Source organism: Hydractinia symbiolongicarpus, chromosome 8, assembly GCF_029227915.1.
Source record: "Hydractinia symbiolongicarpus strain clone_291-10 chromosome 8, HSymV2.1, whole genome shotgun sequence".
NCBI classification, from domain to species: domain Eukaryota; kingdom Metazoa; phylum Cnidaria; class Hydrozoa; order Anthoathecata; family Hydractiniidae; genus Hydractinia; species Hydractinia symbiolongicarpus.
The window spans coordinates 12,504,483-12,529,441 of NC_079882.1; the positions used below are offsets into that span (position 1 = coordinate 12,504,483).

Sequence of the window (24,959 nt, forward strand, 5' to 3'; positions counted from 1 at the left end):
AAAATCGTTCAAATGATTTACACTCTCAACGAAACTGATAGCAACTAAATAACATAAGAAAAAGAACAGTAAGCTATGCTACCATAAAGAAACATAAAAGTAATAAAGCAATAAATTAGTCACTATACCAAAAATAAAGTATATATGTATAAAGTTAAGGTACTTAGGCCTATATTTGAATGTTTGCTTACTGTTATCTCACAGCTTTAATTAGAAATGCGCTGGACACCAAAATTTTTACAAAAAAAGCAAGATTTTATTTTATTGTATTCTGTCATACTATTTGTGGAAGTTGCATTGGCCTTGGAAGGTGGTTTTTGATTTAATTGCATTGCTTTGACAGCCAAACTCATTCCTTAAACCAAACATGGCAGTATAGCTGGAGAAATTCAAAAAATGGCCCTAATAATAAACAAACTTTCATATATAGATGGCCTAAGATTTTTAGGGAAGATAACAGTATACTCCATAAAAACAATGATAAAAGATATACCACAAAATAGACTTGATCTATTTATCTGAACTTAGCTATATACCTTTTTATTCCAAAAAAAACAACATTTAGTTACAGTACAAAATTTATAACACAATAAGAATTTAAAACCTTTAAAAAGACTACAAAAGCCTAAATTAAAATTTCTTTATCTGATGGTTGTGCACAATTTTCAAAAGCCATTAGATAAAAACATTAAAAAATTGTTTGATAAATTTGTTGACCCAAATAACATAAAAATCCTTAAAAAATTAAAATACATAGTTCTCACAAGTGAAAAAAACAATAACTCTGTAACATAAGAGTATATATAGGGTATCCAATATGAAGAAAAAATTTCAAACTTACTGAAGTCTAAAAATAAGCCTAAACAAAAACTTTTAAAATAATATTGAAATTCATTTTACGGCTTTAGTAATTTAAAAATACTGAACACTATAACACTAGAAAACACAATTTATTTTTATTTTGTAAACATAAATCAAATCAAAATTACAAACGATACATTATGGATGACCTGCTTTCAAAGTAAGAGTTTCTAAAAATTATATTATACACAATTTTTTGGATTTTCAAAAATTAGATAACTATTATACCAATATATAACTAAATAACCATTATTCCAAAAAGAAAACAAACAAACAAAAAATCAACTAGTACGATACAGGTTTGCTTTCTTTAAAACGTGACCAGCACAAGATCTTACTTGAAAGTTTACCTACTGTATCTTCTTAACACAAATAGAGAAATCAAAAAGATTTTATGATGTGTATTTTTGATCTATATGGGTTTTGGCTATAGAATTTTATTGGGGCAAAATACTCTAAATTTATTCAATAAAAATCATAATAAAAATTACATTCACTAAAAGAGAAAAAATGCAACCATTTAAGCATTACGATACACACAGAAAATAAACAAACCTGCTTTAACATGCTCACAACCAAGTTATTACAAAATTACGCAAAAACGAGAATGACTAATTCTGTGTTACAGGCCATTTATTAATCTTAAGAATTTTGCAATTGTGATCCAATAGAGATTACTATGAAAAATTTAGGGTTGTTTCAATCAATGTCCACCGAAACAACCCTGTAATCATGACAAGTATTAAACCTTACCCAAACAATTAGAAAAATGCAGGCAGAATAAAATTATGAAAAATTAAAACAAAACAGAAGTTAACCAGATGGGCTACAAACGTAACAGGACAATGTGAACAGTTGTCATGTATCAAACAATACATTTGTATTGTTTTAAAAAAATAAGCTTATAAAAGTAGTTTTAGCCATCATTTACAATGGGACCTAAGCCACTTGCATTAACACCATGTAATAAGGTTGATGCATCACCTTTCTCTAACTAAAACACTAAATTATAAACCCATACAGTTTAAAAACATGTTCACCTAGCTAGTGAAAAAATAACTAAAAATAACTAGGACGAATACTACTATAAAGGTTTCAAGTACAGAAAATTTACTGCAAATATTTAATTCATCAGTCAAATTACATTTTTTATGGCTTCCAGATTTACTTAAAACAAGCTTCCTTGGTTCCTTAAATGTGCTTCGTATTGATTTGACTTCTTCAACCAAAGCTTTGATATCATCATCCTTGGTATTCATAGCATGCATTACAGATAACAAGAACACACCACTGGAGTATTGATAAGAGCTTTTCATCTCTTTATGCCTTTTAAATAGACCTTTAGCAATGGCTTTTGCTGATTCGAAATACTGCAAAGCCACATTATTTTCTCTTTGTTTTTGATATATTTTGCCTAAAGAAAGGTAGATTTTTGCAGTATCTTTTTCTGAATTCCCAAGTTGCTTGTAAATCTTCAAGGCATTTTCATAATGTTGCAGTGAATCTTTTGACTTTTCAGAACACTTTCCTAACAGCACCAAAGAAGTTGCTGTAAGTGGATGATCACCCAAGTATTTAAGAAACTCAGTCACTTGTTTTCTACGATGCAGTAGAGCTTCTTTATCTTCTTTACAACTTCTTAAAACATCTAGGAAAAATATAACACATTATCTGTGGTTATCAAATATCAAAAAAGTTTTGCATGCCAAAAAAAATAAAGTGTATGCTGATTTGCAGTCTGATCTGACAACAGGGCACGTCAAAGCATATTACGTTATATAAAAGGTGAAAACAGGTCTGGAAAAAATTGCAGTGTAGTTTAAACATCTACCTTTAGAACAACTTAGATTAGAGATTAAGAAGTGTGGTTAGAGTTATTGCATGGTTCCTATCCATGCAAAAGATAATTTATATACACTTGTTACCTTAATATTGTGGCCACATAAAAAAATAAAAATCTGACGTTTTCCCTTGTATGGGGAAAAAATTGGTCTGATTGTGTTTCTGATTGTGTTTCTGGTTGTAAACACTGGATAAAAATATCTAAAAGTCTAATATTTTTTTAACAGTTTTTCTAATGAAATTATTTCAGACATCATTTCAATCACCACTTCTAAAAAGTTTTGTACTTAGGTGGACCTTTGCTAACATCATCAAAATTCTTAAAATCATAGATCTGTTTCCTTGTTCTTCGAAAGGGGATTGTGTCGCAAAACAAAACAAAACAAGCCGTTTTTAACAAAAAGAACATACCAGCTGTAACCCCATTCAAATTAAACTTAATTCTCTGGGCTTTTTTCAGCTTTTTAATCTTCTCTGATGCTACTTCCAAATCTTCTTCTGCATTTTCAGATAAAAATACTGCTTTTATATATGCTCGCTTTAGTAAGCACAAAATCAGGCATTCTTCATAAGTTGCTGAATTTTGATAATTTTGATAATTCCTAAATTCTTTTATTGCCAGGTCAAGCATTTTCTTATATTCCTCTTGTTCATTTGTACAACCTTTGTAAATTTTTATAAACACCATGTTAGCCAACAAAACTGCTTGTTCCCTAGCTGATAACTGTTGATCTTCCTTTCTTACAGTAACACATACTTCAACTAGTTGCTCATGTGGTAAAACATGCCTTAAAAATTGAATACTTTTTAACAAAACAGACACGGTCATTTGAGGATGGCACTGAATTCCTCGATTTAATGACTTAAGAATCATGTATTTAAATCTGATAAAGATATCTTTCGAAATCAAGAAGTTATTGCATCTGCAATCACCATTGGCACGAGGACATATTTTTCGGTGGTATTCAATAAAGTTAGCACAGGGATTAGACTTTGAGAAAAACATACTTGCAAGCATGCTCAAAAAGTTAAGAAAATATTTTGTTACGTTAACTTTTGCCTCTTCTTGGATTTTTTTATAAGATTTGTTCTTTTCTTGAGCAGTGTACTCCCAAATGAAAGTTTTGTAAAGCTCACTAATTTGGTAAATGTTGTTGTCAATTTTATCCAAAATGCAATGGATGTTGCATAAATGATCAACTTCTTCAATGTCAACTTTTCCATTAAAGATCTCAGTTATACACCATTCAGGAATTACTTTATGAAAAACAGACAACTTCACCAAAATGGTTTTCTCATTGACATCTAGTGCATCGAAAACATTGGTCATATCACTTAGCCACACAGTTCTTCGTATCAGTGGGGAAAGGTAGTCTGGTTTTAGAGGAGATTCAATTTTATGAATAAATTCCTTGATTTTTTCCTGTGAACCACAAAACTGTTTGGTTTCAGCACCAATTTTTCTTAACATGAATGGACTTCCTCCACAACGGTTAAATATATCTTCGCATGTTTGAGAACTAAGAGCTGGATTCATACCATTAATCAATTTAATGGAATCCTCCTTATTTAAATCTCGAACATATATTACTTTAGCAAAAACCTGTTCTGTATGAACATAGTTGGGTAGCTGGCAGCAAGTTGTAATTATTTTCAACTCACTGTATTTATTTCGTAGAAGTTGATTTATGATGGCATTATAAAACCTTGGAAAAACAAAGTCGTCAAAATCTAAATGAGCAAATTCAAGAACAAGAATAACTCCTTCATTCTTTCTACCAAGCACATCAAACAGATCTATATCTCCAGTGATGTCATGATCAATTACTGACTTCCATTTTTTCAGAATACATTGTGCAATGTTTTCAAAGGACCACTTGATATTTTCTCTTGTAATAAAGTTTACTCTGACAATTTTATTTCTATCTAAACTTTGTAATGCTTCATTTATTATTTCAGTCTTGCCAATACCTGGTAATCCAAGCAAAACAAGGAGTTGTGCATCTCTTTGTTCTGTTTTGCAGAAATCTTTAACTTCCTGGACCTCCTCTTCTCTTCCAACAAAATAACATACAGATGTTAGTTCATAATGGCACTTCTGTTTCAGAGAAGGATCTAAACAGATAATTCAAATCATAACAACAATACTGGAAATTTAAACCAATAAAGTTGTTTAAAAACAGAGAAGATGAAGCTAATCTATAACATAAGGATAGTAGATTTTAGTTTGAAGATTTTTTTTACAAATTAAATTTCAGGCTCAAAATAAAAACAAAATGACGTATACGCGAAGACCAAGTGCAGTACTCAGGTGTGTAGCAAATCACACACTCAAAAATTGTCTTACAGAGACCAGCAAGTTTTAATTTCTAATTAGTCTATTTACAAAAAATAAGCATGTCATATTGGTTTTACATGTCCAATTAACACCAAAAAGCAGCATTCCCAATTTCAGGCAAGTGTGTGCAAGGTTACACGTACAAATTTAGAGGGACCACAGCTTTATGATTTAACCAAGACATAAAAGTATTCACCATCAATCATGTAACAAAATGTGAAAAGGCTTCGTTCACATTAAACGCAACACAATAAAAGTGTTCATACCAAATTTGCTGAAAAAAGATTGTGATGACATTGAAAATAAAGCTGAGCTGCAGCGAGTTAATAATAACAAAGCAAGACATGGCTTCTGGTGTTCTGGACAGTCAGCTTAGACTTAGATTTAAAAATACCAAATGTCCATCTAAAGCAAACATTCCGAGTGCATAAGAAACATGAAAACGAAAATGAACAAAAATATAACGAATGAGTTCTGAATTAAAAGCATGGCTTGTCTTTTTCTTTTGTATGCCAATAGTAAAGAAATGGGACAAAAATTTAATATACCACAAATATCAGTATGCATTATTGAAAAGTCAGGGGAGAAATATGAACCGTAGTTGTCCAATAAAGGCTAATTGTAAATGTCTAGAATATTTCACATGTAAAGTTACTACGCTTTAAATTAGTTGTTGCTTCACCAATTTTAACAATATCATTGACATTAATTTTTGTAATTATGTAAGGTTTAAGTAGCCGATTATAAAACAACGAATTATGGGATATGTGAATACTTTTCAGGAGGCTTCTTTAATCTATACAGTGAATCAAAGCTAACCTTGTCAGTTTTTATGGATGATAAAGAAGCTACAGCCTTTTCAACAAAAATATATACTAATAGTATATGTACATATGGTAAACTTGAAGACAAATTACATAACATGTTACAGCGTTTGATGCTAAACAACTTTTTTACAAGGATCCAACATACTTACCAGTGAAGCCATATGTTTTTTTAAGCAATGATATTATGTCGTTTCTTCCCACAAACTTTAATGCTTCAAACAAAGCACAACAACACGTTTCTTTCGGAAATTTTTGATGCCATTTTTGGTACCCTTCATAAGCTTTTTCTGATGATGTTTTACAAGAGACACTAATTTCATCAATGACACTTTGTTCAACTTGTAATATCAGCACAATTCTATTCCAATCTTTTACAGTGTGTTGTGCCAGAAAATCCAAATGTACATTTGACAGCACGCAGTTAGCATGACCCAAATAACATGTTGATGGCATTTTCTTTTTATCTAGAAAAAACATAATCTTATAACACCATGCTGTACCAAAAGTACCAAAAAGTATGTCTCATTGTTAATTTTTTTGATACTGTGGCATAATGTCAATACATTAATACAAATACAAAAAATTAAATTAAATTAGTGAAGTAGTCATTGTAGCAATTTCTAGGGCAATACACAATTTATTTTATAAGCAAATTCAGGTTTTTGGTCCGATCCCTGGTCAATATTTAGATCCAAAGTTGCTTAGTGGTTACTTAATTTAAATCAACTAATTTTGGTAATTTAAATAAAGAAAAGAAGTCATATTTTTGGTAAAAGAAGAAAAGTGTGCAACAGAGAAGTTATTGTAGTTTTTTTTTTCTTGGAGTTTTATTTCTTTTGTTTTGAAAGTGCATCTCTTTTCCTTTAACTTTTTTGGGTTGTTTTTGCTCATATTTGTAGAGAACTTAAGTTGACTAAGATTTTTCAAATCTAGTTCTGTTGATTATGAACAAGTTGCCTATAAAAAATGTGCAACAGATGGAAATAACATTATCTCCTGCGATCCATAATTCACACTGATCATCTAGAAGCTAAATGTGCTGTCTTCCAACTGTTTTATTATCAATTTGTACAAAAAGAATTTTGTTGTTCTACATACTAAGAGTATAATACGGAAAGCATAAGGCAACATGATGTCACAAACAATAAAATCTTAAATTGCTCTTATCCAACATTAAAATAAAAATAGATGATAAAACACGTCTTCTCACCTGATTATACACTTTCATTTTAATTAAAAAAAACCTCTGTCCTTTTTAAAATTATACTTTTTGTCTTGTGATTATATTTATTTTTATACCTACTCCTAAAATTATTTTCATTACATCAAACGCAGGATTCTCATTTGCACAGGGCGTGTTAGGGTGTTTTACTTCTGCATACTTTTCAACCATCATAGTTTTATAGGTCAGACAACATTCTGTATAATATTTAGCCCTAATCATTGTTACATGGTTTGAAATTCGTCGGTATTTAGGGAAGTAAAAACTACTTACACAGGGCATGTCCTGGGAGTATTTTTGATGTTACCAAGAAAACTAGTTTTTTAATTAATCACAAATAAAAATTTGATCTTTGCATAAGAATAAAAACTAAATATATTGAAAGTTACAGGGATAAAAAGATAAACAAGGTAGTGGAGATTCAATGTTCCTCCAAAACTTATCCATTATTGGGTTATAGAAAGCATAAGGAATAGTACATAGCTAACAGCAAGACCTTTAAAGATACTAAATTTACAAATTGCATGAACAGAATACATTTTTTCTAGCACACACTTTTTATAAAAACAATAAGAACACAAGCCTCAAAACTAACTTTTCAAAACTAAGAACAATCAGAGTCTAAGTTTTGTTGTAAATAAGATCAATTTAAAGTGTATAAATTATTGTAACAGAGTTGGATCAAATATTTATAAAAATTAACAACAACACCATGTGGACGTTTTGAATGTTTTGCATCTATTTATACTAAAAATACAATGTTATAAACAAACTGATAATTAGCTACTCAATTAAATACATACAATTGCAATAATATGATATTGTTGTTTAGCAAGGGACTATCTCGTAGTATGAAGAAACTCCCCCTCATTGGAATATTTATAAAAAACAAATCTGGTGCATGTGCAAAGAGCTATAGGTTGCAGCATGCTAAATCATGTAATTGACATGTGCGGTTAGAATAGGCACAAAAAACAAAATCAATGTGCAATACATTTATCTTTCCTCTGAATTTTTTTAGGAGTTAAATTTTGTTGATGCGAAGTTGTCAATTTTATTGCTTGGATTTAAAGGGTTGTAACAATGACAATTAACAGTTTTGTGAAAAGAAAACTGAGCCTAAAAGTATATTTTTCATAGATTTTCTTCAGAAAAAATGCTTAATCTTATTTATTCAGGAGTTTATTGTGGTTTTTAAAATATTTAAAAATCTACCTGTTTTTTTAAGATTTGGGGTATATATAAACTAAAATACGGTTGGGGATAGAGGTAGGGGTTCTTTTTTACTTTTGAAATGTTACTTTTATTGTTATTGATTGACAACTCTTAGTAAAATTATCCCTTCAGTCCTTAAAATTAGCGTTGGCATTCGGCACTGCCAACGTAATTGCCAACGTAATTGCCGACGTAAAATACGAAAAAAACGTAGTTGCATCAGCAAAAAAATTGCCGACGTAATTTTGTTGTGAAATTTTTAAATAACAATAATTCTTATTTTGTTTGAGCTACTCCCACTCATTGAGACTACAAAATAATTACATTCGATTTTGTTAGGAGAGATGTTGAGTCTCCTGTACAGTTTTGGTTCATGTTAAACTGTGCCAGTGACAAGCATTTTTGAAACATGTCACCGGCGACTTCTGCGATATACAACCTAATGATGCCCTAACCTAATGTGTTCATCTCGAAACATAAAAAGCCAGTTGGCAGTGAACTATTAACCTAACGAAAGGTAGGAAGGTATGTCAATAAGACTTATACTACATTCCCATTTGTCATCGTCTTAGGAGATGGATGCATTGGATTAGGAGAGGTCCAGCCTTAATAAAAAGTGAATGACGGAAGTTATTGCCAGCTGAAACATTTCACTAAAAAAATATTGCCGACGCAATGCCAACGCAAATCAAAGGTATTGCCGACGTAAAAAAATTTCTAATTTTAAGGGCTGTCCCTTATGGTGGATTGTTTGAAACTTTTTTCAATTAATTAAATTTGAAGATGCTGCATTGTGGGTCAGGCAAATGCGTCATGCGTATGGATATGCAAGATATTTGTTGGTTGTCCAATGGTTGTTGTTGGTAAAATGATAGAAAAAAGCTTTTTAATGTTTATCCTAAATAACTCTGGGTAAGAGAATACTTTTTCTCGAAAACTTTTGATAATAAGCATTCCAGTGATCAAATAAACAATCAATCTGAATGAGTTAATAGTGTAAGAGTTGAGGGCCTAACTATTAATTTCCAGTGTCTTTTGTTTTGTATGAAATTAGTCATGGCTTTCCATAGGGGACACAACCTAAAAAAAGTATCTGCTTCCCTATCTATGTTTCTCCTAAACTGACTAATATTAAATTAAGAACTTACCCCTGGGTGTTAAAGTAAAGTAAAATTGACTGCAATGTGCGCAAAGAGGCCAGCTTCTAGGGGCATTGTACCTTTTGATCTTCATAATATAGGGACGAGAACATATGTCAAAAGGCTGGCTTTTGGAGAAAACAGACCTTAAACACAAATATACTATATTTTATTAGAAAGAGTAAAACAAAGTAGAAAAAATACAAAAAAACTTTTGTCTTAGGAAAGAAATTTAATATTTAAAAATATCTATAATATAGACAAATCTCTTACAGCTCTTGGTGATCAATTGTTGAGTGTGTCTACTACAGATAGGTCATCTCAAGTGGCAAATCAAGATCTTAAAAACGTCTGCTATAAGAGGCATCTAGATGTGCATATTTTACATGGCTAGCCTCACAAATATCGAGGGATATACCCTGTCTATTATTTCCAGGAGGGGCCATGGCTTAGAGGGAGAGTCCTAGAGTATTTAATGCTCATTTTGAGCGACGCAGATCCAATTAGGGCCCGCGCTCTACTAGACAACTCCCGGCAACATCCAACGGCCCACACAGTGTGCCATCTTCCCAATTTCCCTCACATGGCTTGGGTTAACCCGGGGCTATGGTAACATTCACTCGCCCATGTTGAATCGCCGTCAAGAGGAATCGAACCCCGGTCTCCCGCACAGAGTACGAGAGCTATAACCACTAATCTACGGCGCCACAGATCTGCTATAACGTTTTACTGTTATTTCATCTGTTCTTCAGAAAAGTGTCCATTGTATTGTAGCTATGTGCACTACTTTACTGAATTGTGGATAAGGGATTCTAGAAGCATAAAAGCGGCACAGGGAAGAGTTAGAATAAAATGTAATCCTGATTTAAAATATTATGTCCGCTATATATAGGAGTTCTATTGTATTTTTAATCACACGTGTCCAAAGTCAATGCTGCAATAGCTGAGTCTGGTTCTTCCTGGATTACTTAAAGCAAGAACCTGGAAAACAAAAGAAATGTTTCTTTTATTCATGAAAAATCAGGTAAAAAAAGAAGCATTCATCTATAAGGAAAATTTAGGCTTGTTGCCCTACTTTCAGTTAAGGGAAAAGACAGACTTTTCACAACCAAACTTTAAGAAGCTTTGACTAAACAAGAACTACAAGTATCTAAAGTAAAGTAGCAAAAATTCACCTTAAACTACACTATGTGTCCATTTTATGGGAAATTCACCTCCAGTTTATGAAGAGCTTACTGCATGAACAACATTATTTCCCTCAATTAATACTGGCTACCCTAAAGAATGCGGACCTGCAGCTAATATTGGTTAACAAGTATCACGTAATATTTGTCATAAATTATTTGTTAACATTGACCTGAAGAATCCTACAAAAAGCACATAGGTTAGGTAATGGTAGGTGCTATGTTAGGTGTTTTAACAAATCATTGTCTTACCAATCTAGCTAATCCTTGTTTTTTTATTATCTTGTTGCAGCCAAGCAGCCTGTACACACAAATCTTTTACGTAGGTAGCTAGCTGGCTAGCTACAAGTTAAAGTCATATTTCGTGAGTAATAAGGAGCATGGTTGTGGTACGCACAAATTTGTATCTGCCGTACTTTTCTCTTGTTTGCTAGCCACTTCCACACAAAGGGTACTTTCCTGCTGATGTTCTTGGAAGATGGATGGGTACTTTCCTGCTGATGTTCTTGGAAGATGGATGGAGTAAACGGGAAATCCTGCCTGATCTGTCGACATATGTACAGGATTAACGGGAAACTCTAATAACAAGTGCTAGGTTGGAGGTTCATAAAAACAATATTTTAGACGAGTTCGCGCGTGTTGTTCCGAATATCTAACAGACTATGCCCCTACAGCTTGAACACCCACGCGGAATGGAATAAACACTTTCGTTTGTTTATTTTTTTTAAGAGATAAGATAAAATTAAAAAGACTAACACTTCTTTTTGCGATACCAATTTTGGTTGGATTTCTTAAAAACGATGTTTGGTATGTTTTCACACATTTCATGAAGCCATTTTTCGCACTTGTCACACTGCGCCATCCTTTAATTTCCAAAAATACCACGACACACACAATAAAGTTCTAAAAACCAAACATTTAAGTTTGCAACGCCATATCCGTTTTGATTATTTTGGAAAGGTTGACATTGATTGCACGTTAATGCACTCCAAAAAGTGAGTGCATTGTCGTATGTTACCTCTTCCGGACTTTCTCCAAATGCCAGCGAAATTGCACAAGCGATGGCCTATAAACCGCAGTCAACACCATTACTGTTGCATTGGAAGGATGTTAAAATACAGCTGAGAATGGTGGTGAAACAGAAGTTAGTAATTTTTTTTAAAGAATGGTTACTCAAAGGGCCATTTTTTAAACTGTCGTATAAAAGGACATTTTCGTTGTTTGATTTCTGCTTGTCCATGTTAGCAGTACAAATCCAGTAAAGCTGACCAGTATGCAAAATTCCATTTTCTCACATGTTAGCATTTCAGCACTAGCGTGACCTTGTTCTTCCTCAACTGCACTCACATAAAAAGCAGAATTTGTATTGAAGCACGACGATGACTTGTACTGTACGGGGAAGTCATTCCAGCCTTTTCCATATACACTCATCACGGCAAACATATGTTTACATAGCAAGAACCTTTTTTCCACCTAAAACATCCGCAACTTGGCCATTCATCTTTGCTTCCAAACGATACTACAAACACCTCTCCTTTTTCAGAACTTTTTACAGAATATAGATTCTTAATTTTCTGCAGCCACTCAATTTTTATACTTTTGCATAAATCAAGTTCCTCTTAATACAATGCTTGAGAAATTTAGGCGGCCTGTCGTGAATCCATTTCGGTAGCAGTGTGTTATATGTTTTGTATTTACTGTAGCAGCGTTTTTTTTTCAACATATCTAGAAAAAGATCATTTTTTAATCTAATTAAGTGTATTTTTCATCATGGATACTTCATTGAATACAATTACCTCCTATATTTCTCGGGAAAGAACTGTTTAACCAAAACCGTTACCATCTCACTTAATAAATTATCTTTGTACTGATTCAAAAATTCATGCTTTAGGTCTTTGTTTTGTCTCTCTACGCCGTTGTTTGTATTGACAACCACTTCCAACAAGTTTTTCCGAAATGCCTAAACCCAACACTGTATAAAAATTGAAAATTATGAAAAATATAGAAAATATAGAAAAAAAGATAAAAAAATTATGGTAGTTACGCACTTTGTGACAAGGCAACCAAGTAGTGGAAACCCATCTTCGGAATTTTTTACTGTTCTCATCAAGCAAGATACTGCTTTCTTTTAACAATTCGACATGATGTTTGCACATTTGTTCGGAATCTGAACTAGCGATATTTCTCAGCAATGTCAGTGCATCTGATTTCTGTGATCTCAGACTGTTAGCAGTTGCGGATAGCCATCTGTCCCTATGCTTGCTTACGATGGAAGTCACACAGCAACACGATAACATCTAAAAAATTTCCGTTGTCATAACTACAGTCTATTTAACATGACAAACAGAAATAGAAGAAATATTGAAACCTGAAAAAGCTTGCTCAGCTGAAATAATCTCCTCCTCACAATGGCCAACCATGAATATCTTTGGTTTGACAGATTTATTCCAATTTTTAAACATCATCAGTGCTTCTGTTATAGATTTTGTAGTTTCATCTTGAACTAAAAATAAGCCAACAAATTGGTAATCTACGTTTGTCATGACAGCGATGAAGAAAAAAGGCAACGAGTACTTTGTGGTCTTATACGTAGCATCATGAAGACAGACACGATCTCCGTACATCTAGTAGAATCTTCTTTGATTCGAGGTTTGATGGACGAATAATAGCCTGCTAGATGTTGTTGATAAATTGGATGCTTTTATTTCTTCTTTGTTATCTTTGTTATAATTTTGCTGGGTTTTTTTCAAGTATTTCATTATAACCTCTAAAAAAGAAGCTGTAGGTAGGTGCTTGTTTTACCATTGTCCTATTTTTAATACTAAGTTTTCTTGATCGATTTTTGATAAACGTAACTTTCTTGTGCTTATGTACATGTGGTTTGTGATGTCACGTCGTGTAGGAAAAAATTTTCTGTTTGTTGGTGAAGGAAGCATTTTATCACTAAACAACTCATTTTGAACATATATCTTTATGTGTCTTTCCATCTCTTTTACTTGCCTTACTCCTTGACCAACGAGTTCGTGAATTTTCGTTGTTATTCTTGAATCGACTTGTTGACTGATACGACCACGCTATAACGATTTCAAGTTTGATATTATTGTAATAGGGTCTTTGGTGTATTTTATACGTTACACTATATTATATTGACAATACCTCTCCTTGCAAATGGTCTGCGTGGCAATCTAATATTTTTATACAAAATTTTCTGTTTGTCTTCACTTGGGATTAATTAACTGCCCTTTCTTTTTGGTGCAGTTTTTCTTCTTCTATTCAGGTACCTTGTCTATCTCAATAAACAATAAAATGATATAAGAACGGTGTTATCCTATAACATTTACGGGTAATTTGAATCTTGTAATCTGGATAGGAAACAATATCTCGAAAGATAATTTTCGCTGGACAATCCATTTTCTTTGATACTTGTGCTAAGAATCGCGAGGCTCCGATTGAATGATCATTCTTATTCTATAAATAAGAATAGTGTGTTTGTTAATTCGATTTCTGTCATCGTGATACCAACAAAGAGAATTTTTTTAAATACATATGCAGGATCTAATTATTTTACAACTTATGTGTTCAAGAAACAAGTTATAAAAGCTGACCTGTAGCTTATTTTCTTTTCTTTTTTTCATGTAAGTAGCATTCCTATCAGTATGGGTGCAATCAAGGCTTTTTGTTCCAACAACTATAAACGGTATCCGGTCGAACATTATTTGAGAGATGGATGATTTTTTGTCTTCAAACAAAATACACTTTCCTTTTAATTCAATTTCTGAAAATTTTATTTAGATAACTTATTTTCACACTTAAATTAAAATTTAATTTAAATCACATTTTATGTATATTCTATTAAATATTTTTTAGTCAAAACTTACTGTCTGCACCGAAAGCTACATCCTTAAAGTAGTTAAAATACGATATTCCGGTTTCTATTTCATGTTGCTGAATTATTTCTTTACCTTTTCGTAAGGAGTCTACACATTCTGTCCAACTTTCTAAAGCAGTAAAATTTCATTAATTATGAGAAATGCCGTACGACGGTAGAACATACAGGTTTTTGTAAAGACAATGAAATGATGTTAAAACGTCATTAAGAAAACCTTGTTCTAAATTTGGGACAAGTAAAAGTTGTTAGTAAAATAATACGTTTTCTTTGCACTTTGTCTGCAATCTCTGTTTTTTTTCCACTTCCATATCAGTTATACTTTCATGTTTTAAATCAAAAGGATTATTATCTTAGGCATTATTTTAACAAAAAGATTATTGCAATTACAACATCATGAATAATTAATTTACTTTATAGATTTACCAAGTTTTCATTTTCGAAATTGCGCATAATTTTTGTATTTTTAAAATTTCATCTCTATAATAAATAAATAAAATGCGCACTATAGCTACTGTAGAAGAAATTTAATAATATATAAATACAAAAATAAAGAACAGATTTCTTTACATCGCATCAGATTTAAAAAACGAATCATCTTCTTTGTCACTTGAAAATGGAAAACCGAATCTCGTGCGCAGTTTTCGCGCGTCTTATGAATCCTCGAGACAAAAATGGCCTCCATATGTTAGCTACTTGAATTTCTAAAAGCTAGTCGCCAAGCAAAATAAGACCTCTGACCTGGCATTTGTTATTAGAGCTTTCCAGGATTAACAGGTTCATTAATGTTTGTACGGGGCACAGTTGTCCCACTTCCTGCTCAGTTCAGCACACTCACACTTTTTACGTGAGTTTTGTCGCTTTTAGTGTTATACAGGGTTTCTCTGCCCTAACAAATTTTATAAATTTGAGAGATACGATTTGCAGTACAGTGCTAGGAATGTTTATATATATATATTTTTACAAAGGCTATTCGTACGTGACCGTACTTAAATGTTTTATCGCTACGTGCCTTGCATCCTCGTCCCCAGGGTATTTTTGCCTATGTCAAAATAGGCAAAGACCCCTTGGAATGAGGTTGTTTTTTTGGTCTGCGCTTCCTTAAGAATATTGAACATGAAAAAAGTTCATATAGACCAATAAATATAGTTGTTTAAAACTTAAAACGCAAATTATTTCATATTTTTCATTCAATGCAATTTTATAACCCTTTTCATAAAATCTGTAATACTGTTTAGAGTCTCGTTAGTCGCTTAATCCGAAAAGTCGCCTCTCTAACTAAAAAACAATGGTTATTACTTTCTTGAGGAGGTTAAAACTTCCTTTTGGTAAGTTATTAACATCCCCTCCCCTATCGCTGAAGCTTAATGCTGTTTAACTTTTTCAAGTTTATAAGCTCGACTGTTGTTTAAGTATTGCTTCGGCGATGCTAAGGCGTTGCTTGTTGATTATCTACCCTTTTTCGCTTTTTTGATATCAGGGACGGCGCGAGAAAATGTAAACTATCGTTGTTTCTATAATTTATTTTGTTAGTCCTTTCTGTTTCTTTATTTTATATTTTCCTTCAGGAGTACTGTTTGTTATCGTTTTTGACGAATTAACCGTCGTGTTGCTTGTAAGAAAAAAACAACAAGTATTAGGCTGTACAAATAGAAAAAAACTAAAGGGCACTCGCGTGTTAATAGCCATCGCATACAAAAAAGCCCTGTATTTAGTTGACGGCGCATAATAAAACGCTGACGCACCATAGATACAACTAGAAATTGGTTTATGTTTTCAGACAAAAGAAGAAAAACTATTAAAACAATTAAAAGATTGATTTTTTAAGCTGAAAAGTTTTGTTTCACCTAAATGCGTGTTTTGAATAGTAATTTAATAATGAATTAAGTGTTTTAGATTAAAACTTCGTTGCCATAATAAATTCGTGAGTTGTTTACACGCGTATGTTTTGTTCGAAACAAAAATGTTTTTCAAAGCGTTGTTATTATCTTTTGCAGAGACAGACACAGGTAGTCAGAACATAAGTAACAAGCTTGTAGCTTATGCATAAGTAGTATACAAGGGAATACATTGTTAGCTACAGCTTTCATATGCAAAACTATATATAGCTACCTAGTTATCTAGCTGTTTTTCAGTAGCTAGCTACTAGCTAGCTGGCTTATAGCAACTGAATACACCTTAGGATGATTCGGCAAAACTAACACTTCATTGCAGCTTATTTTGGGTTTTGGGTTTTTTGAGTGTGTTTGTGAATGCAAGGGAGATTTAGAAAGGGCTGCAAATTTTATTTAAAAAAGTCGCAAGATGCGACCTGGTTACCAATGTTCCCTATAAGTCAGGGAACTCAAATACTGTATATGACAGTATAAATGCAGTGATATATATATATATATTGTATTTTATATATGTTCAGCAGGGTTTTAGCATGGAGCCACTCTTAATTCAGTGTTCAGATAAATGGATTTCGATTTGCAGGTTTCTTTTGCATATCAAATTAAATTATATTGATTTAGGCATATAACTTCACAATTAATTGTTATATATGGTTCAGAAGTGAAAACGACACGAAGTAGTAGAAAATGTATTCTTAAATAGTTTGCAGTTACATTTGGGGGTATGGGTTGAGGTGCTAAGGCTTCGTTAGAAATTAAGTTCTGAAATAAATTACTGACAGTGTAACATACAAGACAATTGACAAATTGCTGACATTGTAACAGACAAGACAATTGACAAATTGCTGACATTGTAACAGACAAGACAATTGGCTCTACATGCCTTAGACATCGAACTCTTGGCACTATATGTCTATTATGGTGAGTGTTTATTGTAACAGATGGCATACTGGCTTTTTTTTACTGCACTATATGGCCATTGGCTTCTTTTAGACATTGTGACAATGGACTCATGACACTTGACACACATATGTCTTGCTATGGTGAGTGTTTATCACAAAGGTTGACCCATAGGGCTTCTTTTTACTGCACCATAAGGCCACTGGCTTCTTTTAGACATTTGAAAACCGACTCTTGACACTACATGTCTATTATGGTGAGGTTTTTATCGTAACGATTGGCCCTTGGGCTTCTTTTTCCTGCACTATATGGGCACTGGCTTCTTTTGACATTTTGACAACCGACTTTTGACAGTACATGACAATTAATGATAAACATTTGTCTCATTATAACAGGCTGACATGAACTGACACGCTCAATACTTAATTAACTCAATCACTGTCAACAATGTCTGAACTGTTCAAGAGAAAGAGGCTTACTGTGTTCTACTCCATATTTATAACACCCTGCTTGTGGTATGGACCTATGGCCTTAAGTAACATGCTTAAGGCAGTCTATTTTGGTTAAATTAATATATTGTTGACTATTAGTCATAGGTCACCAACACATTTGTAAAATTAATAATGCAGAATGACAAAACACTAGTGAGCCAGGTTAGCCTTATACTAGGAGTCAATGGGGACACACCTTTCCTTCTGTAACCCCAATTAACATGTGCTAAACTTTTAGTTTAGCACCATTAAAAAAAAGTACGAGAAGTTTGATTGATGATGACATTATTTTATTTTAACGGATATAACGGATAATATTAAAGTTCAACGCAGAAAAATTGGCATTTTATTAAATATAGATTAGCATCTTGTGCAATGATTTAATCAAACTACATTGGTGACAAACTGTTTTTAATGATGCAGTTGAAGCTAAAAAACTAACTGTTTTTTTGCTAAGTTTGTTGTTCGTGCATTAGGAGGCAACTGAACTATGCTCTGGAAAAACAAATACTTTTTTCCGCTGTTATATCTTCGGCTATTTTTTACAAGTCTAATCACACAATGCCTAGGGACTTTTAATGTGCGATTTTACCGCATCAAATAATTGCCAACGCGAAGGTATTTGGTTTGAAAATATGTTGGTAATTACCTCGGCATATGCTGAGTGCCGTATCAAATTACAAAGGTTGTTATCGCCCTTAATCCTATTCGTGCTGGAGGGGGAGGAGTGATGCAGCCCACTCTCCCTTCCCTCTTCAACTTTTTCCATAACTTTTTATGGGCTTATAGTCACACCTTGATATTTTATTTGCCTTCCAAAATATATCCTTTTGAAATAAAAACCATACACAAATGTGTGACATATTGAATAATCAGTAACTTTCACAACCTGCGTCTCAAATAAAAGTCCTTTGAAATAAAAATCATGCACAACGTGCGTCTCAAATAAAAAGTCCTTTGAAATAAAAATCATGCACAAGTTGCGTCTCAAATAAAAAGTCCTTTGAAATAAAAATTATGCAAATTTTATTTTTCCTTTGATTGCTCAGCTATGTGAGAACATATGCAGAATTATTTTAATTTTTTTTTAAAAAAATAATTGTTCGTAGAGAGCTTTCGTTTCACTTTGCCGCACAAAGGTATATATTCTGGCTATGCAGTCAGTAATAATTAAAGCACTACCGAAATAATATGTAACAGGGTCACGTGCCACAAAAAAGACTGGAGCTAGAATGAAAATTTTTAACGAAGAAAAAGGTCGAAGATAATAAATATTTGAAAAGCTATATCTGGAGTTACATGAAGTTTTAACAAAAAGTAAATATATCATTTAGCATTTCTCATGCGAAACTTTCAGATAAGTCCAACTTGTAAAAGTACCTTGGGATCCCTTTAACAAAACATATATCACATAACGGCAAACCCAAGGGTTATATACCTTTGGTAAGGGTAACGTCCACCTCACTCCTCCCCTTGTTGACTATAAATAATATTTATCTCAATTTTAATGGAACAGATAATTCTGTACATTAAGCTTGGGACTGTTATTAAGAATATACATGGCCTCAGCTATTTTTCTCTTTTTAAAGTGGTGAACATTATCTATTAAAATACTAAAGTTCTTTTGTTCAGCAAGTAGTTGATTCTCAGTGACTGAATGTCTTAAGATGTGAGAGCTCTTATCACGCTTTTGGTGATCTATCATTCTTTTATTCAGCCTCCTTGCTGTTTCACCAATGTATGTAGCATCGCACGATTCCACCTGACAAGTATATTTGTACACAACACCATGTTTATATTCCTCCCTGGTTCTATCTTTCACAGAAAATAGCGAGATAACTTTCGACATTGATAAGCAATGCCTGGCTTGACATTGGCAGGTAGAAACTGTTTGAAAGTGTTATTTAGACACTTTACTAAGCAGTTACCATGATTTTGTATGGTAGAACCATGAAAGGTGTTATTGGAGGTTCATTGGTGTCTTTATTAGAAACAGTGTCGGCATTTTGAATGTTGAATTTTGGCCGTGTTTATTAATTACATTAGCTACAACTGCTTCTGGATAACCATTGATTTTTATAAACACATTTAATTGATTTAGTTCGTATTTCAGATCTTGTGATGAAGAGCATATATGAAACGCTCTTAAAACCAACGATTTAACAGTTCCAACTTTCCATGGGCGTGGTGCAAATAAATTCCAGTGCATGTATATGTCAGTGTTTGTGTCTTTTCGATAAATGGCTGTTTCAAATGAACCATCATTCATACGTTTCACTTTTACATCAAGAAAGGCTATGTAATTATCGTTTTCATCTTCATGTGTGAACTGGATATTCAAATGGTAACTATTAAGTGTGACCAGCACTAAATTTTCTAATTTTAGGACTATTTTCAATATAATGTCTATCGTTTGTTCCAAAGGGACATTGGTGAATAAACTAGTGATGTCAAAAGATACTAGTTTGTAATTATGAGGGATCTTTTCTCCTTTTAATGATGATTTAACATCTAAAGAGCTTTCAGTAGTATATTTTGACTTTGTCAGTGGTGTTAACAGTTTTGCAAGGTACTTTGATGTGTTATAAGTAGCAGATCCAATATTTGATATGATATTCTGTATAGCGTATTTCTGATAAAAAATATCAACAATTTATGAAGACTCCTGAAGATAAACTATTTTTCGTTTGCAGTCCCTGTCTTTAATTCCGGACAACATCAATATTACTATTGATGAAAACTTTGATTTTAAGGCAATCAGAAATGGGAATGGCTTAAAAATGGCCCATCTCAACATTAATGGTCTGTCATCCAAAGTAGACTATGTTAAACTTCTGCTACATCAAACAAAACTTGATGTATTCTCCATCTGTGAAACCAAAATTGATGACACCATCACTGACAATGACGTTAAAATTGATGGCTATGTTTGTTATAGGAATGATCGGAATAGACGAGGTGGGGGTGTTCTAATTTTTGTTAATAAAAACTTGGAGAGCCACCTTTTGAAACACCTTTACTTCGAAAATGTTGAATCACTATGGGTGAAAGTGTGCCTGAAAAAAACTAAACCTATTTACGTGTGTGGGGTTTACAGGCCACCTGAAGGTAGTGATTTGCAGAGTACCAAAAACCTGTGTACTCATTTTAAACAGTGTTTTAACAAGCTCCCAAAAGAAAAAGAAGTTTTTATTTTGGAAGATTTTAACTGTAACATGCTTTCAAAATATGCTCTTTCCTCCAAAATAAAGGAATTATGCTCCACTCTTTTCCTAAAACAACATATTACGGAGCCAACTCGTGTTACTGAAAATAGTAGCACTCTTATAGATTTGATACTTTCTAACAGTTCTTGTATTTCTAAAACTAGTGTCATGGATTTAGGCATCAGTGATCACAATTTAGTTTATGTGATCAGAAAATTCAAAAGGCCAAAATTTGAACCTAAAACATGCAAGGTTCGTAGCTACAAGAACTTCAGTGAAGAGGCTTTTCTGAAGGACCTCAGGAATTTAGACTGGTCATATTTTAATAATTATGATGACCTTGATGAAGCATGTGAGAAACTGAATAAAAATGTTAAAACAGTGGCTGACAAACATGCCCCTTTCAAAACACATAGATTTTCTGGCCGTGTTGAGGCATGGGTCACTGATGAATTAATAATAGCCATCAAAGAAAGAGACTTCTTGAAACGGAAAGCATCAAAAACAAAATCCATCATAGACTGGGAAGCTTTCAAACAAAAAAGGAACCAGGTAATAGGTCTCAAAAATCGACTTAAAAACGAGTACTATAATGACGTTTTGCAGGACTTTCAAAAACGGCCAAAACAACTTTGGAAAACCCTAAAAAAACTGGTTCCTGATAAGTCAGGCAATACTACCTCGATAAAACGAGTAGTCCAAAACGATGGTACAGAAACTTCTCACCCAAAAGAAATTTCCAACACATTCAATTCATTTTTTGTCAGTGTTGGTGCCAAACTAGCCTCTAAATTTTCTTCTGACACTACTAATGTTAATCCACCTGTTAGCGGACACGATTTTTGGTGGGCTCGTATTGAGACCAAAAGTGTCGAAAAAATAATAAGTTCACTAAAACTTAATAAAGCTACAGGCTTGGACGGAATTGGTTCATGACTGCTAAAAGCAGGTTCGTCAGTTTTAAGTATTTATTTATCAAGTCTTTTCAACAAATCTTTATTTACTGGTTATGTACCTAAATGTTGGAAGACTAAAAGGGTCTCGCCTATTTTTAAAAGTGGCAATGAAACAGATCCTACTAATTATCGGCCTATCTCCATTTTGCGTGCATGAGCAAATGTCTCATTTTATTTCTGAGCACAACTTCCTGAATGACAGACAGTCCGGATTTCGAAAACTCTTTTCCACAGAAACTGCAGTAGTCGATGTCTCTGATTTTATTCTTACTGAGCTCGACCAACATAACTTTGTTTGTGCTGTGCTCATTGACCTTAAAAAAGCTTTTGACACTGTTGATCATAAAATTTTGTTAAAAAAACTATGATGTTTTGGCATCAGAGATGCTGCCTTTGACTGGTTCGAGTCCTACTTAACGGGCCGAATGCAGCTGACTCTTGTAAACGACACAGGATCAGATCTGCTTCATGAAGACGCTTTTGGGGTGCCGCAGGGATCTGTGTTGGGGCCCCTGCTCTTTCTTTTGTATATTGATGACTTAAAATCTGTCATCAATTCAAACTACCACCATCTATATGCAGATGATACAATAATTATTTCGTCTCATAAAAACTTGGATACCCTTGTCTCCCAGGTCGAGTTAGAACTTTCGCAAGTCGACCTCTGGCTGAATAATAACAAAATGACTATTAATACGGACAAAACTGAAACAATCTTTTTCGGCAACCACAGCCAGTTAAAAAAAGTTGAGAACAAAACTATCAACTATATAGGTATTCCTTTGAAGAGGAGCGAAAAAGTTAAATATCTTGGGGTAACATTTGATCAAAAAATGCAATGGGAAAAGCACATTAATGACATAAATAGAAAAATACTAATTAAATATTCTAAAATTAGAACCATTGCATCCTGTTTAACACCTCACACAAAATACCTTTTAATTAATGCACTTGTCATGCCATATTTCAACTACTGCTCCTTGGCTTGGGCTTGTGCCACCCAAGGTAGATTGGGAAAACTAGAAAAACGATTAAAATGTGTCCGTACCTTTCTTGGGAAAGAGAGGGAATATTCAATGAATAATTTACTCATCAAAAACGATGCCATATTAGTTTTCAAAGCCATGAATCACATTGCTCCTGATTACATGCGCTCAAAATTCCTTTTGACAAAAAAACTGTCATAATCATCAAACAAGAGGAGCTTCAAAAAGCAGGTTCACACTTCCCTTGGTCAACACGGAATTTGGCAAAAAAGCCTTCCCATTTAGAGCTGCAAAAATGTGGAATAATCTTCCAGACCAAGTGACCTGTGATGGAAGTCTGCTTTCGTTTAAGACTTCCATCTCTAATGTATTTGGCAAATTCTAATGGAGATCACTTTTTAAGTTTTTAATTTTTGTTTTTTATTCTTTTTCTTTTCAATTTTCACAGATTATAAATGTTACTATGTTTGATTGAGCTGAGGCAGTCTAAGGTTTATCATTTTTTGTTTCTTTTTTGTTCTAGTGGCCCCCAGTGGAAACAATCCACTAACTATAGGTTTTTGGGATTTTCTGGGCTAGCCACTTTAAATATTTATTATTATTATTATTATTATTATTATTATTATTATTATTATTATTATTATTATTATTATTATTATTATTATTATTATTATTATTATTATTATTATTATTATTATTATTATTATTATTATTATTATTATTATTATGTTGTGATGGTAAATTGTCAGCTACTGTAGAATTAGGTGGTATCTTGTGAATCTTGGCAGTACCATAAAACTGAGCCGGTCTGGAACCTTGTGGATACAACTTTTTGTATTCGCTTTCTGTGAGACAAGGTTTAATTTTTTTTAAGTGCTCTTTGAACTTGACCTTCCAGTTTTGACGTAACATCTGATAGAACTTTTTAAAATTTTCAGGTACCAGGAGTTTTTCACATTTCTCGATGTAATTTTTTCGATCTGTAATAACTACCCCTCTTCCTTTATCTTGCTTCAGTACACATATATTACGATTGTTACTAAGATGTTTTATAATATTAAAGTCTTTATTAAAGTCTGTTACTGGTTTTGTCATCTGACTGCAAATTGTTAGCGTTTTTGTTTTCCAAGCAGTTTTGTCACTTTCAGTAAGATGGGTGGTATGTGGAAGTATTTGTTGGCAAAAATTTTCAAATTCATTTTCTAATTTTTGTGTATGATGCTTTGATGTTATTACATAATCTAAGCTGTAGGATAAAGCTTCTTTTTCGCAATGACTCAAAACATACGAAGAAAAGTTATGTATAACGTTGGGGGAAAATCTTTTCACAACATTTTTGTTTCTCGCAGGTATACAAGATCTTAAGTTCATCAGTTTTCTTTCATGAGTTCACAACCATTTCTTCGACTTATTTGTGATGACATTTCTTAGCGACTCAAAAATTATATTTGAAGGCAAACTTCTTAATTGATTGATTTACATAGTTCTTTCTTAAAAAGTTTTCTTTGTCGGTGTTTATTTTGTATCTCTGTTTGGATAATGATATTGGCAATTTTTAAATTGACTTTCTTCGTTGCGTATATACTCAGCTTTGGTTGAGCAAACGTCGGAATTAACTGCTCCTTTTTACAAGCAAGTAAGAACTGTAAATCGCAATTAATTTTACCAAGTTTAATACCAAGCTTTTCATATCCTTGTACCAAACATAAGGTATCATGCCCATACTTCTCCTGAATTCTGTTAAATATATTAATTCGAGCATATAACATCACAATAAAAAATTTTACCTACTAAAATTTTCCCACTAAACATAAAATTTGCATTTGCTGTGCATAAATTTTACTTTCAGTATGTGTTTTCAAAAAAAACTATCCTTCGAGACCTAATTTTGATCGTCCTTTAAGACTGTTTTTGATTTAAAACTAATTATTTTGTTGTAGATACGTGTATAATGTTTTTAGCTTAGAAATATTTGTAACTGTTACGAAAAGCTTGGTGTATTTTTTGAAATTTG

At 32.8% G+C, this 24,959-nt stretch overlaps 2 protein-coding genes across 2 annotated transcripts in view; one reads left to right on the forward strand and one right to left on the reverse strand.

The window, feature by feature from the left end:
* Positions 1-1,713: 1,713 nt before the first annotated feature.
* On the reverse strand, positions 1,714-11,644 carry LOC130653742 (uncharacterized). Its single transcript, XM_057456256.1, has 4 exons — positions 10,881-11,644; positions 6,018-6,332; positions 3,115-4,818; positions 1,714-2,509 (listed from the first exon to the last, which is right to left on the reverse strand). Exons 2-4 carry the CDS (start codon positions 6,319-6,321, stop codon positions 1,902-1,904), a joined length of 2,616 nt encoding a protein of 871 aa, XP_057312239.1. The 5' UTR covers positions 6,322-6,332; positions 10,881-11,644; the 3' UTR covers positions 1,714-1,901.
* Positions 11,645-17,068: 5,424 nt separating this feature from the next.
* The window catches only part of LOC130653737 (intraflagellar transport protein 172 homolog), a 28,382-nt gene continuing 20,491 nt past the window's right edge, over positions 17,069-24,959 (forward strand). The window contains exon 1 of the mRNA XM_057456251.1: positions 17,069-17,327. Coding sequence (XP_057312234.1) covers positions 17,316-17,327 — 12 coding nt within the window. The 5' untranslated portion in view covers positions 17,069-17,315. The remainder of the gene's footprint in view (positions 17,328-24,959) is intronic.